Source organism: Lemur catta, chromosome 7 (assembly GCF_020740605.2).
Source record: "Lemur catta isolate mLemCat1 chromosome 7, mLemCat1.pri, whole genome shotgun sequence".
NCBI classification, from domain to species: Eukaryota; Metazoa; Chordata; class Mammalia; order Primates; family Lemuridae; genus Lemur; species Lemur catta.
The window spans coordinates 66089952-66106542 of record NC_059134.1 but is presented as its reverse complement, the minus strand read 5'-3'; the positions used below and the strand labels follow the sequence as shown (position 1 = coordinate 66106542).

Sequence of the window (16591 nt, the reverse complement as noted above, 5' to 3'; positions counted from 1 at the left end):
GTCTCCTGCATGTTTCCCTTTTTCCTTCCTTTCTACCTTCCTTCCTCTTTTGACTATAGTATTTTTATATAGTTGCCATGCCATTTGTTTTCATTTTATTTATTTATTTTTTTGGTCTGGATATTTGTACCTATTTTCTCTTTACCCAGATATATTGTGTAGGTTGATTTTTATTGATTCCTTCCTACCTTATCTGAGATCTCTTTGTCTTCCCTTCAGTGCTTTAGTTGAGGATTATGTATTTTGTGTTTTGTAACTGATTGGATGGTGTGGAAAAGGGGAAGTTCAGATGGAGCCGTGTGTTTGTAGAATTAGTTTCTGCTCTTTTTCTGTAACTTAGTTTCTAGTCTAAAACTTGAGTTTATATACCGAATTGGGGACATATCTTATTCTCTTGGGTGGGTAGTAGTGCCTTTTAGATTGTTTCACCAATTCGGGGTAGAATTATGGAGACAACCTGCCCAGGTGTTTATTTTCCAGACTTGACCCCAGCTCTTCACAGCGGCCATTCACTCTCCTGCCTGTAAAGGAGGGAAAAGGTAGACAAAATCCAATGGATTAGCCACTGTTTTTCAGGAGTCGGGGGAGGGTGTGGTGGTGGCATAAGTTTGGGCTTTCCACATGTGTCCTGCCACTCACTCCATTGGAGGACCTTGTTTTATTTACTTCATCTTTGGTTTTCCTTTCTGGTAAATCCCTCCATTATTGTTCAAGATAATTAACTCCAATAGAATCCCGTGCAATTGTTCTGCCTTTCCTCGCCTCCTTATCAGTAAGAAAAGCAAAATGGCAGGCAGCCCAGGCAGTTTTTTTCCTCTCTCCGAAGTGTTAGTGCAGTGGAATGGAGAACCTTCTATTCTAGGGAAACTCTCTGAATTTCCTCCGCTGGCTGCCTACTCACCCCTCCATCTACTTCCCTTCCCATCTGTGTGCATTGCACTTTTTGTCAGAAGTTTTCCTCTCACATCTTCCTTTCAATACTGATTCTTTGGGGAGAGGAAGAAAGAGTGGGAGCTCTATGTTTATTCATAGCAATTTCTTTCTCTTGTTATTTTGGTTGAATTCAGGAGGAAGGTGGTTGGTTCTGGGATCATTAATTCTGGTATCAGTCTTTAGGCACCATTTTAACAAGGGCTAGAAGCCCCCCCCCTTTTTTGGGCTCAATCTAGGCAAAAGGCAAAAGCCCCTGGCGTGAATTTTGCTTGATTATTAGACCTTGTGTGATTCAGTCAATCATATAAATTTATTTCTCAGAAGCCTGCTGCTAAATTGGCTCTCAGCTGGGTGTGTAAGGATACACAAAGGTAGAGTGGGGCCAGAGGTGCCACAAGGTTTACCATGGAAATGTCAGAGAGCAGTAAATGCCAAGACAAAACCCAAGAGACAGCTAAGAGAACTTCTAGCCCAATATCCAAAGAAGGATTGAGGACTGCCCCATCTCTGACAGCTGACCCTCCAGCTTTTGCTTGGATATCTTGAGTACCAGGGAACTCATGAACACCATTTTGTTACTGAAAAGCTCAAAGTATTTAAACATTCTTTACCTTGAGCCAAACTATATTTCTTCTTCTTTCTGCATGGTCTTCCTTGGTGAGGCTTCTATTCACATGATTCCCAATTTTAGCTCTTTAGATGACGACCACAACTGCCTGTAGTCCTGACCTCCAGTCCTAGTCTGTAGCCTAGACCACAATCCTGGAAAATGATTAAGCAGGTTAGAAAGCTGCTAGGTTAAAACCTTTGAGATACAGTAAAACGTCGATAAATATAAAGTGCCACATGCAAGAAACCGTTGTACAAGATGAAGATGCTTGATCTGACTCCAGTGAAGAGTTTTGACAGTTTTGCTTAATCCTAAGTGTACTCTGAGCCCAGAGTCAGGCATAGCAAGTCTGTGCTGCATGGATAACAAGCATCGATGCCAGGAACATTTGCTCCTATGCTAAGAGCTTGTCAGAGCATGTCTGGGCCGCGGGGACAGCAACAAATCAGAATGTGTGCAGGCATGGGATGATACCTAGAGGCTGTGGGCCACAGTGGACCACAATGAGCTGCTGCAAAAATGGAGCTAGAGCCTGGAGAAGTGAGGCTATAGAGAGGCATGAGAGCTATCTTCAATCAGGGAAAGATTTATGGGAAAGAAAATACTTAGTTTGTTCTTTCTGCCTTCAAAGCACAGACCTACGATAGTTTTAGGAGGTTAAAAAAAAAAAGCTGTTCATTGGCTCTGTTGCCTAGGAGGCATCTATATTTCTGAGGTCTGTAAAAGATTTAATGGACTTAGTTTTACTCTGGAAAATTTCTAATCTATGGGGGATGGAACCAGAAGCTAATTTCTTTTTTTTTTTTTTTTTTGAGACAGAGTCTCACTCTGTTGCCTAGGATAGAGTGCCATGGTGTCAGCCCTAGCTCACAGCAACCTCAAATTCCTGGGCTCAAGCAATCCTTCTGCCTCAGCCTCCCAAGTAGCTGGGACTACAGGCATGTGCCACCATGCCCGGCTAATTTTTTGTATATATTTTTAGTTGTTCAGCTAATTTCTTTGTATTTTTAGTAGAGACGGGGTCTCGCTCTTGCTCTGGCTGGTCTCGAACTCCTGAGCTCAAACGATCCATCCACCTCAGCCTCCCAGAGTGCTGGGATTACAGGCGTGAGCCACTGCGCCTGGCCCCAGAAACTAATTTCTAAATAGGACACCGGAGGTAGAACATTTGAATTCATCAGAGGAAGAATAATTGGACTACAGGCCTCATGAGAAGAAAGAGGGTTTTTCCAAACATTATAGCCAAACAGCCAACCAATTTCCAGTTGCCAGCTTGATACTGGAGGGAGCAATAGGAAGAACATACAATTTGGAGCAAGTAGACCTTGGTTTGAAGCCTGGCTATGCCATCTACTAATTCTGTGACCTTGAGCAAGTTACTTAAACTTGCTGAGTCTTGGTTGACTCACATGTAAAATAAGATGATTAAGTTCTGGGTCATTGTGAGGATAAAGTTAGATGACAATTATAAAGCCCTTGGCTTTATAACTAGGTACTTAGAAATGTTGAAGCTCTTCCTTGCCTCCTGAAACTAATTGCCAGTTGTACTACTGTGATTTCAAAGAGACATTTTATAAGCAAGTATTTTTTTTCCCTCCAGGGCTTCCTTCTGAACTCTCCTCAGCTACTGAGGAAGACGAATCAAAGACTGGCTTGGATGTCATGCCTAATATTTCTGATGTGCTGCTGCGCAAACTGCGTGTCCACAAGAGTCTCCCTGGAAGGTAATATCAGGACACGGGTTGCTGAAGACCCTGTACTAAGTGGTTCGTTGTAGGATTCTAGGTGGGACATGAGAACTGGTCTTGATTCTTGACTCCAGAAGGGCCAAAGTCCAGTGGTCCAGGAAGGGATAATGCATCCAAAACAAAAAGAATAATGGAAGGCCAGGCTGGATGTTTTCAACTCAAAGAGCAGGTGGGGTTCTTAAGTGGACACAATGCAGGAGGGCATGAGGGTCCCCAGAGGCTCATGGCAGCAGAGGACAGGTGATGGGCTTCAGGCCCTGAGACATGGGTGTCAATCCCAGATGCACCAGTTACCTGTGACTGGGAGAGTCTAGGTCTGATATATGCACAGCTGGAAATGTGCAACATTTGGAACCACATGAAGAAGGATTGCTTAGAAAACCTACCAGGACTCTTATACGCGTGGGGACAAAGTACCTTTGCTTTCTGAGCCTTGCTTCATTACCTATGCAGCAGGAGTCATAAGTGCTCTGTCACTGGTAGGGTGCGGCGCTGGCTAAATGTGATAATGTGTGCGTGGGGACTTAGGACAGTGTTAGCACATAACAAGTCCTGACAACTGGGTTAAAAAGTGAACAGTTTGGAGTATACAAAAGAGAAGATGGGGACTACTGAGCAATAGAAGTGAGTGTGTGCCTGCAGATGCGGTCTCCAGCCCAGCCAGCAACCGGGAAACTGAACAGTCAGGGGAAGGCCATTAGGGGAGCAGCCAGGCATAACAGAGCTCCTGGATTTGGGGGTACACGTGAAAGGAGAAGGAATTTTGCCCAGTGAGTGCGATGTGTGCAAATTCATACTGTAATCACCTAAAACAGAGTCATGAGGGCAATACTCAGAGGGCCTCAGTGACTAGATCGACATCAGGAAAAGTGCTAAAAACAAGTCAGAAACAGGCTGCACCCACAGCTGGAGGAGGGTGTGGGTTGGGCCAGTTCACCTCGAGGAAGGCAGAGAGGCATCCAGAGGCAGGAATCAAAGGAGAGATGCCCCAGTGCATTGCAGGTTACAGAGCGTGTTTGCATACTGTGCGTGTTTTGGCATTTGTGACAACCCCATGAGGCAGAAAAGGAAGATTTTGCTTTGTCTTTAGTGATGGAACAGAGAGACAAAGTGACATGCTGGCAAGTGACAGAGTGTGAGGGGTTGAACTCAGGGTGGGCTGATTCCAGACCATCTGTACCAGGGCCTGTCAAAAGTGCCAAAATAGTCATCAGTGCTCTTCAGTCTGCAAGGAACAGAGCTGATCAAGAGTATGATTGGCTTCTTTCTCATCAGTAAAGTTGAAAATAATTCATTTGATTAGGGTATACCCCCAACTCCCCCAGGAGGAGGAGACTGGGCAGTTCTAGCTTCCTTGAATAAGTGAATAGTTACCACCTGCAAACTATGGCCCAGACTGGGCCTGCACAGGCCTGCATGGTCCATGAATGTGATCAGCTTCTGAAGCATTTGGTCCGGGCTCTCACACTGAGATCAATATATATCATGCATTGTTTTAATAGCCACGTTGTCCATCTCCAGCCTCCCTGCCCCGGCCACCAAACTGGCTTCCCATCTCCTAGCTTCAGAAGAGGCTGTTTCCAGCTGGGGGCCTTGGTTTGGCCTAGAGTGCTCTAGCCGTTGTTTGGAGCTTGGGATGGATGGACACAACTATCACATGAGATTTGTCATCCAACAAAAGGAAGCCAAAGCTTCAGGATTCTTTCCTCCAGCAGAAATATGGAAGATTATGCTTGAGTTTTCATATGAGGAAGGAATTGGTTTCATGTCCTAGGTGGACTGTGTGAATTGGGATTGGACTATATCAAGAGGTGTGTCACAGGGTCTGCAAGCTGAACAGGTTCGGTAGAAAAAGCAGGTCTAAAACGCAAATTAGGGACATGGCCTGTGGTTGGTTGACAAGAGTGCAAAGAGGAAATATCACTGGATGAGGTAGCCTGGAGTCAAACCCAACAGGAGCCATAAGCAGGCATTTAATCAACAGGTATTCACTGAATGTCTACTCTGTGCCACACATTAGAATGAACGAGCAAACACGGTCCCTGTTCTCATGCACTTACATTCCAGGTGGGGAGACAAATGTTTAAGTAACCAAATGAATGATTTGAGATAGCAAAGTTGCTAGAAAGACCATAAAAATAGGGCACATATTGAGAATGACATGAGAGTGAAACATGGGGTGGGAGGTCAAAGAAGGCCTCTATGATAAGGTGATAACTAATCTGAGACATGAAAATGACAAATGACAGAAAGCCATCCATGCAAAGATTTTGGTGAAGAAATTTCCAGAGAAAGGAATAGTGATTTCAACAAATGGTTCTGGGACAACTAGACAGCCACATGCAAAAGAGTTAAAGTTGGAACCCTACCTCACACGATGCACACAGATTAGCTCAAAATGGATCATAGACCTAAATCTAAGAGAAAATGCTACAAAATTCGTAGAAGGGAAAATACAAGTAAATCTTGGGTTCATCCATGGTTTTTTAGAGATGACAAAAGAACAAGTGACAAGATAAAAACTAGTTGAATGGTACTTCCTCAAAATAAAAAGCTTTCATGCTACCAACAATGCCATCAAGAAAGTGAAAGGCAACCCACAGAATGGTGGAAGATATTTGCAAAACATTTATCTGAAAAGGGACTTGTTTCTAGAATGTATAAAGAAGTCTTATAGCCCAATAATAAAAAGATGAATAACCAATTTTTCAAAATGGGCAAGGGATTTAAATAGACATTTCTTCAAAGAAGATAGACAAGGTGTCAGGTGAAAAGATGCTCCGTGCTGTTGGAGGCCCACGGTTCTGCCACCCAGCTGCCCGCGCCAGTTTACGGGCACAGCTCTCTGCATCAGGAACTGGCCATGCCACGCAGCTACTCTGCCTAAATCATACTTCTCTGAGTCCTCAGAGTTTTCAATGTTTTTTTTAAAGGGAGGTGTGTTCTATAGCAAAAAAACAGAATGTGAGTCATTGAAATAGAAAAACAAGTTTGGTTCATAATTTATGAAAATATGTATTTTTCACATAATATACAAACCCCGGAGTCAGGGGCAAACTCAGTTTTGAGAAATCGTTTAAACAGCATGTGGGTGTTTTATGTGACAGTTGAGCTTCTGTTGGCCTCAGAGGAAAAAGCCTCTGAGTGGGTGGGTGGGGTTGTGACTAGGATCGTAAGCAAACACATCTCCGCAGCTGTTTATCCCGTGTTCTGTCCTCTGCTGACTGGGTGGCCGTGGGGTCTTGCTGCCCCATCCTGACAGGAAGGCTCCCACAGCCCTTCCCCAGTGAGAACCAGCCCCTTGCAGAGATGGCTGACCCCCACCTTTGCTCTCGGGGTCCCTCCATACCCATCAAAGGGAGGAAGCTGTGTTTCCTGAAAGGTTTATCGATGGTGTGCTCTGTTGCCAAGTCCCGTGACACTGGAAGGACCCCTCCCGGGCCTCCCCACCCCAGCGCAGGAAAGGGCCTGCGCGTTATTTATATTGTCTGGGCTTCACACGGGCCAGCGTTAGCTACCGGCGAGAGCAGCAGCGGCAGCAACAGGGTGGGCGTGCAGATGGAGGGACCGCTTACTGTCAGGCCCGGCCGTGGGGCCTGCACGCAACCAGGAGCCTCTCGGAAGGACACCTCGTGTCCGCCCAGACGTCCTTGCCTGCTCTCTGATGCCAGGCGTCAGGGGTCCTAGCTGTGGGGCAGAGCTCTGGCCACTCTTTCCTACCGTTTATTCTGCGGTGCACCTGCACCCTCGTCACAGCCCTCAGAGACAGGAGGAGGGGCCAGAAAAACTATAGTGACAACGGGGACTTGTACAGTTTATAAAGTACTTATACATTTTCTTATTAATTTCACAGGGCAAGCCTGCAAGTTAATGGTAATAGCTAACATTTCTTGAGTGACTACTGAGTGTGGGTGACATGTATTTGTGCATGCACACATAGACATATGTGCATATGTTTTTTGTTTTTTTTTTTGAGATAGAGTCTTGCTCTGTCACCCAGGCTAGAGTGCAGTGGCATCAGCCTAGCTCACAGCAACCTCAAACTCCTGGGCTAAAGAGATCCTCCTGCCCTCAGCCTCCTGAGTAGCTGGTACTCTAGGCATACCATCACACCTGGCTAATTTTTTCTATTTTTAGTAAAAACAGGGTCTCAGTCTGGCTCAGGCTGGTCTCGAACTCCTGACCTCATGTGATCCTCCCGCTTGGGCCTCCCAGAGTGCTAGGATTACAGGCATTGACCCACCACGCCTGGCCCTGTACATATGTTTCTTACAAGAATTCCACAAGATAGATGATGATATTCCCATTTCACAGATGAGCAAACTGGGGCCTGAGAGAATAAATAACTTGTCCAAGTTGCAGAGATAGCACTGGCGCTGTAAGAGGGACTATCGCACAGATGACAGAGCACACACAAAGGGGCCACTGCATCTTTTCCATCTCACCATCTCTGCTTACTCCATTTCTGGAAACACGTGGTCTGCTGGTCATTCAAAGTCACCTTTTGGTTTATTTAATAGGTTGGATAAAGTTCAATTGTGCGTTTTTTCTCTTTCACAGTGCCCCTCCGCTCACTGAAAAGGAAGTTGAGGTAAGTGTTTCGAGTGCTTTATGAAATTTAGTGCCTGTACTTGACTGGGCTTATTCAAAACTTTCCTTCCTCCAGCCTCTAGCCCTGACTTTTTTTTTTTTTTTTCTTTTTGAGACAGAGTCTCTGTTGCCCAGGCTAGAGTGTCATGGTGTCAGCCTAGCTCGCGACAACCTCAAACTCCTGGGCTTAAGCAATCCTCCTGCCTAAGCCTCCCAAGTATCTGGGACTACAGGCATGCGCCACCATGCCCGGATAATTTTTTCTATATATATTTTAGTTGTCCAGATAATTTCTTTCTATTTTAGTAGAGATGGGGTCTCACTCTTGCTCAGGCTGGTCTCGAACTCCTGAGCTCAAACGATCCACCTGCCTCAGCCTCCCAGAGTGATAGGATTACAGGTATGAGCCACCGTGCCCAGCCAAGCCCTGACATTTTTACACAAAAACGAGAAAAAGTGACTGTGGGATAATGTGGACATTCATGACCAGCCCTCCTCAACCACTGAGATCCCCGCTCCCACCTCAGTTAATGGAAGATTTTGGCAAATTGAGTCAGAAGTGAGAAGGTAGTTGGAAGTTCCACGTTCCTTCAAGGATTGTTTATGTGCTTTAAGTGTGTGACTTAGACACACAAAATCAGCTGGGAGCCTGCAGAATGTCATCAAATTTATTTCAATATTATTGAAAGATGTCAGTTTTCAAATTTTAAACTTTGCTCTAGAGGGAAGGAGGGGCTTGCCCTCTGAGGCTTTCAGCTACCAGACAGCCAGTTCCACTGAGGCTGGAGGCTGCTGTGAGCGGCCCAGCCGTCCCGATTCGCCCATTACTCCCTTGGGGCCTCCTTGTCCCAGTGGGGTTGTGAGCAAGCTGAGAGTAATTTGCGTTTCCTTCTGGCAAAGGGGTAGATGGGCAAAGAGAACATATCAGAGGCGAGACAGTGAGAACTGCTGATGTGGACCAGATAAGCAGAGGAAGACAGACAGTAGGAAGTACCCACCACCGATAGCAACAAGCACCTTGCATGAAGACATTGTACTCACAGTTCATAACACACTCCTAGCCATCCTTGCAGCTGATCCTCCCAGCAGCTCTGAAAAGCAGATTGACCAGGAATTAGAACAAAGGAGAAAGCTGAGTGATTAAATAACTTTTCCAGATCTAGTTCTTTGCCAAACCAAGATTTGGATGCAAGTGTTCCCACTGAATTCAGGACTCTTTATGTAACATTGCCGTTAAGGGAATGACCCAGGAACAGAGAAATAAGCATCAAGCATTACTCATAGACTTGTCCAAGGCCTGGGTAGGGCAGAAAATCCCGACCGATGGGCTGTGAGCTCAAAGCCCATCCACTGAGGTTTGTGAAGAGGGGCCGTGGGCAGCATGTTTAACGCCTACACCCTGTCCTCAGATCCCTACAGACACAATAAACTTGTGTCATGGTCGAAGTAAAACAGGCATTGGAATCAGACAGTCCAAGGTTAAATCCTGGCTTTGCTACTCCCTGTGTCATCTTGAATTTAACCTCTCTGCTTTCGGTCTCTTTACCCATCAGATGATTTTAACACTTCCCACCCCAGAGGGTTGTTGTGAGATTATATGAGCCAACAGTAGTAAAACTCACGCAGTGCTGGGGTATAGTAGATGCTCAATAAGGAGTAGTTTCGGTATTGTCATCAGCAGCAGCGTTGGGTCAGTTCAGTTCTCTGGAGGTATCTGCCCTCCACGGGGCATGTTACAGGGACTTCAGAAGCTCAGGCAGAGTTGGTGACCACAGCGTATAATCTGCTACCACTTGACTCAGGCAGGGCAGATGAAGGCTGTAAAATTGAAGACCATTGTTTCCTTCCTGAGTGGAGTCTATCTGTCTATTTGTCCTCCCCAGTAGTTTCCTATTATTCCAGGAATTCCATGTCTGATCAATATCATCTTTTAAGAGTTTGTTCATGCAGGCTGCATTTTTGGCATGAAATATTTATTTATTCCAGAAAGCTTATCCTAACAGAATTGTACCTGGCCTACTTAATCTCCTGGCAGCTAATTAAAGCTGCTGTTGATGTAGGATTTGGAATATTCACTCAGGCTAGGTGCTGGTTGAAGTTTTCTTTAAGTCAACAATGCTTAATCTCAAATGGAGTTTCTTTAAATACAGTGTTTTTATGCAAAATCTCCAAAACCTTCATGTAATAAATCCCAGCATAAATCCAAACTGCTTACACAATCAGCTGTACTGGCCTGAGTTTATCTAAACCCAAATACAGGATGTTATTTTCTTAAAATTCAGGGAAAAGCGAAGTGTTATTCTCTTATGATTTTCCAGTAAAATACATTTGGTCTTCTGGTCCTGGGAAGGACCCAGCATGGACCTCAGGTGACTATCTTACCATCTCCTGTGTGGTTTACTGTGAAGCATTGCACTTGCCCGTGGCTGCTTTGGTGACTGGTGCTGGGGGCTGCTGCAGAATGCCCATGCAAGAAGCACACCTGCAGCCTCGTTCCCTGCAATAACGCCTCCTAGCACCTCTCCCACGCTCTTGTTCCCAACAGAACGTGTTTGTACAACTATCCTTGGCCTTTAGAAATGACAGCTACACCCTGGAATCTAGAATTAACCAGGCTGAAAGGGAACGCAACCTGACAGAGGAGAACACGGAGAAGGAACTGGAAAACTTCAAAGCGTCCATTACGGTAATCATAGAGCCTGATTTGAAGAATCCTTGGGGAAGGGACTGTCTCCAAGGGCCATGCTGGGTGTCACGCTTCTGTGAGTCACCAAGTAAGGTCTCCTGGAATGAAAAATTGAGCGAAGACTCTGACAGAGTCTTCCCCAGAGAGCTGGGAGGAACTGAGGCAGAGATCCCCAAGGGCCTGGTCACTGCAGGCTGTGGGCAAGGCCCTGAGCCCTTGGGAGCTCCTCAGAATGGGGCTGGGTGGCCTGGATGTGACGACTTCTTCCAGGCCAGCCAGACACAGTGTGTCCACGTTGGGCTTCTCCAATCCCCAGGAGAAGCTGTGGCCTGGGCCCTGCGGAGACCACTTCTCTCAGCCAGGATGGGCCGCAGGGGTTGTCCCATGAAAGCCAAGTCCAGGCTTGCTGTGTGTCTTAGTCACTTTGGGCTGCCGTATCAAAGTGCCATAGACTGAGTGGCTTAAACAACAAAGATTTATTTCTTGCAGTTCTGGAAATCCAAGGCCAGGGTGCCAGCATGGCTGGCTTCTGGTGGGGGCCCTCTTCAGGCTGCAGACAGCTGCCTTTCCATGATATCCTGACATGGTGGAAGGAGGGCAGGAGAACTTTCAAGGGTGCCTTTCATAAGGACAGTAATCCCATTCATGAGGGTTCCACCCTCGTGACCTGATCACCTCCCAAAGGCCCCACTTCCCTATCACATTGGGGGTTGGTATTTCAGCACATGGTTTTGGGGAGACACAAATGTTCAGTCCATCACATGATTTGAAGACCCCAGGTGATGCTCCTTCTCACCCCCCAGTCCTCAGCTTCGCTCTGGCACCACTGTGAGCACCGGGAGACCTACCAGAAGCTGCTGGAGGACATCGCTGTCCTGCACCGCCTGGCTGCCCGCCTGTCCAGCCGCGCTGAGATGGTGGGCGCCGTCCGCCAGGTGAGCCTCGCCAGCCCCCAGCCTTGCACAGCCTTGCCGACTGGCTGTGCTCCACCTGCATTAGGTGGAGCAGTGAGTCGAGCAGCGACAGCTGCACGTACTACTTAATGATGGCTACTTCTGGGCCAGCATCCTGTGTACATTACTGTGGTGGTGTTCAGAGCACTTGGGGTGGACCGCTAAACCCTCAGTGCTTCTCGGGAAAAAGGTTTCTGTAGAAATACGTGTCTGGGGACCACCGCGTACTATCTTCCTTTCTTGGAGATTTCTAACGCACGTTGGCATAATCGAGGCTTTGAGAAGTCCTGTAGCAGAGAAGGCTGTTTAACTTTACCTATGTATTTCCTAAATGTATTTGACTGCAGAGCCCCTGCTCACCCTGCCTTTATTTTTCTCAAAAAATACCTATTCAACTCCCATGGAACTAGTATTTGGCAAAGCATGCTTCAGGAAAAATTACTTTGTTTCATTTAATCCACCCAGCAACCCTGTAAGGTAAATCTCCTTTTCCCCAGATGAAGATGCAGAGTCTTAGGAAAGTGCTAGCACTAGTGAGTGGCATTGTGGGCACGCAGGCCCGGCCGGCTCTCTCTTGGCTGCTCTGAAGTCCTGAAGCTCGCAGAGCACTGCCCTGTCCAGCATGGTGTCGCGGGGTCAGTCCGCCCAGTTCTAGTCCCGGCTCCACCTGCATTTGCTATGTGACCTTGGGCTGGTTTCCAAGCTCTTCACGCCTCAGCTTCTTCAGCCATAACGTGAGGGTGACCATGGTACCTGTCATGAAGGGTTTCTGTGATACCTGGGAAGCACTTAGATGTTATCACTGTTGCTGTTGTCCCAGATCCATGTCCTGCTGCTCTGGCTGCATGAGCGGATGTTCCTGGGTACAGCCCTGAGCAGTTCCCGAAAGAAGCCCAGACACTGGGCTGTCCCACCCTGTGTCCTTCAGGGGAGGGGCTCCTGACTCAGCAGTGTCACCCAGGAAGTCACTCCAGCTGGGAGCTGGAAGTGGCTGATCTCAGCCCCACATGGCTGTGGGGACCTTTTCCAGGGAAGTCACTGGGCATGTCTCTCTGTGGCCAGGCAAGGCCCGAGCTAGGTCCTCTGAGGGACACAAGGCGGGTGTGAGCAGGGACAAGTCATCCTCATTGGACACAGCCTTCCCAAACGTGCGTCTCAGCCCATGTGCTGCTGCTCTGTCTTCACCCTTCTCCAGATGTCTCCCTCGCCCCGGCTTCCACGTCTCAGGCCTCCCCTTCCTTTCTGGCTCCCCTGGACCAGTTCAGGCCCTTGTCCTGTCTTTCCCTGCTGCTCTCTCTCCAGTCTCACTCCAGTCCCATCTCCACTGTGACCTGGTTACGTTACTCCCTTACTTTAAGACATTCAGTGGCTCCCCTTTTCCCTCAGGATAAGTTCAAATTCCTTTGTCTAGCATTCCACATCGTTCCCAGCCCAGTCCCAGTTCACCGTTTCTTCCTGTGAATAAACCCAACTGCTTGCCGACTCCTACGTAAGTAGGATGACCTGTACGGTCTGGGTTTGCCAGACAGCCCTGATTTATGCTTGTTGTCCCAGAATAATGCAATAGCACTGCTTTTACTCTCCAGGGGATTCCTGTCTGAAATCCTCACCTACACGTCAGCCCTGTGCTTTTCTGCCTCTGGAGTTCCCTGGCCTGAGAGCTCTCTGTCCCTCCTGCCCATGCCAGATGCTGCCCACGTCCTCCAGCTACTTCATTTCATGTCCTCCCCCAACCCATTCTCTGTAATCAGAAACATGCCCTGTCCACCTCTCCCCTCCTGCAGCGCCATGGCTGTGCCTTCCTCATTTCCCCTGAGCGTAGGTGCCCGAGTCCACCTCAGCTCACATCATGGATAGCAAAGTCTTCGAGGGAAGGGTCTCACCAAATGGGTCCCTGTATCCTTTTGATCCTCCTATCCCGGAGCCTCGCTCAGAACCAGCGGGTGCTGATGGAGGCTTTCCTCGCTGCCTCACGCATTCGTGCTCTCCTTCCCTGCAGGAGAAGCGTATGTCGAAAGCCACAGAAGTGATGATGCAGTATGTGGAGAATCTGAAGAGGACGTATGAGAAGGACCATGCAGAGCTCATGGAGTTTAAAAAACTTGCAAATCAGAATTCAAGCCGCAGCTGTGGCCCCTCTGGTAAGGACCTAGGTTCCTTCCTCCATCTTGGCCCTACAATGTGGACCCCGATAGCTCTTGGCCAGGATCAGTGCTATCCGGGCAGCCCCAGGACTTGTTTCCAGCTGCGTGAGGCTCCCTGCCCAGTGATGCCCACAGGGGTGTGACGGTCTAGAACTAGGAAATGTGAGCAGCCCCACAGTGATTCCTAACTGCCGACATGGTGAACCGGAGTGACTGACCGTGGACACAAAGCCTACCGGCTGCAAGGGGTCACTCTGTTTTGTGAGAGTGACCCCAGACCCGGTAAGTCTTTGTGCATTGGGACCCCCTTTTAGGCAGCACGTGCGAAGGAATTTGAGCTTTATTCTGGAAAGCACTAGAGATCCAACCAAGGATTTTAATCAAGAAAATGACCTGATCATATATATATATATATATATATATATATATATAGTTTAAGGAGGTTCCCTGTAACTGTGGTGTGGCAATTACATTACTAGGGCAAACCAGAGACAGGAAACCCCGTGAAGATGTCCTGGCAACAGTCCAGGGGCAGACGAAATCTGGGTATCAGGGATGCAGTGAAAGTCTGGCTGAAGGAGATATTGCTGAGATAGACTTGTGGGTAAGACAGATGTTTTAAAGAAATATGCTTTTATATATGTTCTACACAAATTGCTATAGGAGCACAGAGGAGGGGCCATCTGTCAAGGAATGTGTCACAGAGGGATGGCATTTGGTGAGTGTTTTAAAATAAAAATAGGAGTTCTCTAGTCAAGAGGGGGACCTGCATCCCAGGTAGAGGAAACAGCATAGACAGAGGTGTAGAGGTTGAGGGTAAGAAGAAGATGAAACAAACAGTTTGTGCTTGCAGTGTTGGGGTGTGACGGTGACAGGCTGAAGGTGAGACCTGGCAGACCAGGGCCACATGCCAGGCCACGCTAACAATTCAGCCCTCTAGGCAATGGGGAGTCGTTGGTAAGTTTATGACACATGATACAGTCAGATTTTATTTTTAGATTACGCTGGCTTCAGTGGATGATGTATTAGAGGTGTGCAAAAGTTGCAGTAAAGAGAGACGAGTTAGGAGGCTCTTGCTCAGACCGGGAGGGAGATGATGGTGCCTTGGACCACATCTCTCCTTGGACACAGCCAGGGTTTGGGCTCTGGCTGATGAGGGTAGCTCACAGGAGAAAACAGACCTTTTAGCAGTAGGAATCCCTGTGGAATGCAAACATCCGTGTTACCAAGAGCAGGAGGAGGGAAAGTACAGAAAGTATAACAGATGGAGAAACCTTTATAAACAGGAGGTTTCACAAGTTTCCTGGGGAATATCAGTGACACTTCCCAGAGTCGAAAGGCAGTGTACACATGCTCCAGACTGTCTGCTTTGGATCTTGGCAGCAAGGCTCCTGACCCACAGGCATCTGGGCCTCTGACAAACTGTCCTCTGTCAGTGCTGGAAGTTGGGGATGTTGCTGCCAAAGAAATCCTAATGCGTGGGCTCTGGAGTTATTACCCTGGCAAGGTTCAAGGTCTCCTGCAAACCACCTTACCCAAGATTTATGGGATGAGCAGTTACTCATGAGTCTCATTCATTCATTCTGCAGACGTTTATGGAGCACCGTTGGTGTGCCTCATGCAATACTGGAATATAGAGGTAAAGGGCACACAGTCCCAGACCCCAAAGGAGCTCTCGACTTGGGTGGTGGTTGGGGCAGTGTAGCCAGTGCTGCAACAGAAGTGCACAGACTTTCAAGTGGGGCACGCTGCAGAGTCCCACGCTCGGTCTGGGGGGTAAGAAAATACTTACAACCGGAAAGGTCACTGTGGCTAAGTCTTACGTGGTGAATAAATGTTTTTTGGGTATTTATTTCCACTCCAGTTGTTTCTCCAAGCTGTACCTCAGCTCGGGCTGGTGCAACGGGGCCAGCACCCACCCAGCAGGTGTGTCTATAAGATATGCTGTGACAATTCTCTAATAGTATTGGTATCCTAAGCCTCTATATGACTCCTGGCAATCTTTGTTGATGCCTGAGACTTTGAAGACTACAGTGAAATAAAATATCCCTGATTTTAAGGAAGGTGATGCACTTTTTAAAAAAATCTATTATCTTTTTCCTGAGTATGAAACATACCAGTTGTCTACATTTTGGATTATTTCTTTCAGATGTATTTCTAGAAGTATAAATATTAGCTCAGGAGAAAGAAATATTTATAAAGCTTTTAAATTATTTTCAAATAACTCATGGATATTTCCACTTAATGGGTTACGATAATGTCCAACTCACTCTGCTAGTGACACCATTCCTCTTTTTAAAAATATCCATGACTTTGGTAGGCCAAAATTTTGTCTTATTTCATAGTTTTAATTTGGCCTTTCCAAATGTTTATTGAACATTTGTATTTCTACTTTTATAAAATCTTTAATTATGACTGTTGCCCACTTGTGTGATTGGTGTTTTATTAATTTATGTAAACTCTTTACATATAAAGAACATTTTCTAGTTCTGGTGTTTTGGCTGACTGGAAAACTTGAAAATTCTTTGACCACAAATACTTAGAAATTTCTGCTGGACAAAATAAAGCAAACATTAGTCTAAAAGAATAGCTGAATCCACAAGAAAAGAAATTGAAATACCCAGATACTAGAAAAGAAAAGAGAACTGAAACCAAGCTGACCCTGCAGCTTCCCTGGGGACAAGCGTCAGCTCAGTTACCTGGGGGCTGAGCTTTTGCACTCGCATGTGGTCTGAGACAAAGGCCGCGAACACCCGTAACAGAGTTGACACTGGGATTCCCACAGAAAGTTAAACTCTTCCAAGGACTATCCCTTCAGATAGAATTCAGACAAGGAAAAAAAAAAAAAATCACCAACCAGCAGAAGAACAAACAAGGAAGTTTGTCTGTTTCACCCTGGGCTCTAGGAGGAAAAAAGACTTTTTCCT

General features: G+C 46.8%; 1 protein-coding gene across 1 annotated transcript in view; it reads left to right on the top strand.

Annotated features, from left to right (window-relative positions):
* Nucleotides 1-16591, top strand: part of IRAG1 (inositol 1,4,5-triphosphate receptor associated 1) — a 77494-nt gene that overhangs the window by 37600 nt on the left and 23303 nt on the right. Inside the window, exons 10-14 of the mRNA XM_045557511.1 lie at nucleotides 3144-3267; nucleotides 7852-7882; nucleotides 10427-10567; nucleotides 11371-11502; nucleotides 13520-13661. Coding sequence (XP_045413467.1) covers nucleotides 3144-3267; nucleotides 7852-7882; nucleotides 10427-10567; nucleotides 11371-11502; nucleotides 13520-13661 — 570 coding nt within the window. The remainder of the gene's footprint in view (nucleotides 1-3143; nucleotides 3268-7851; nucleotides 7883-10426; nucleotides 10568-11370; nucleotides 11503-13519; nucleotides 13662-16591) is intronic.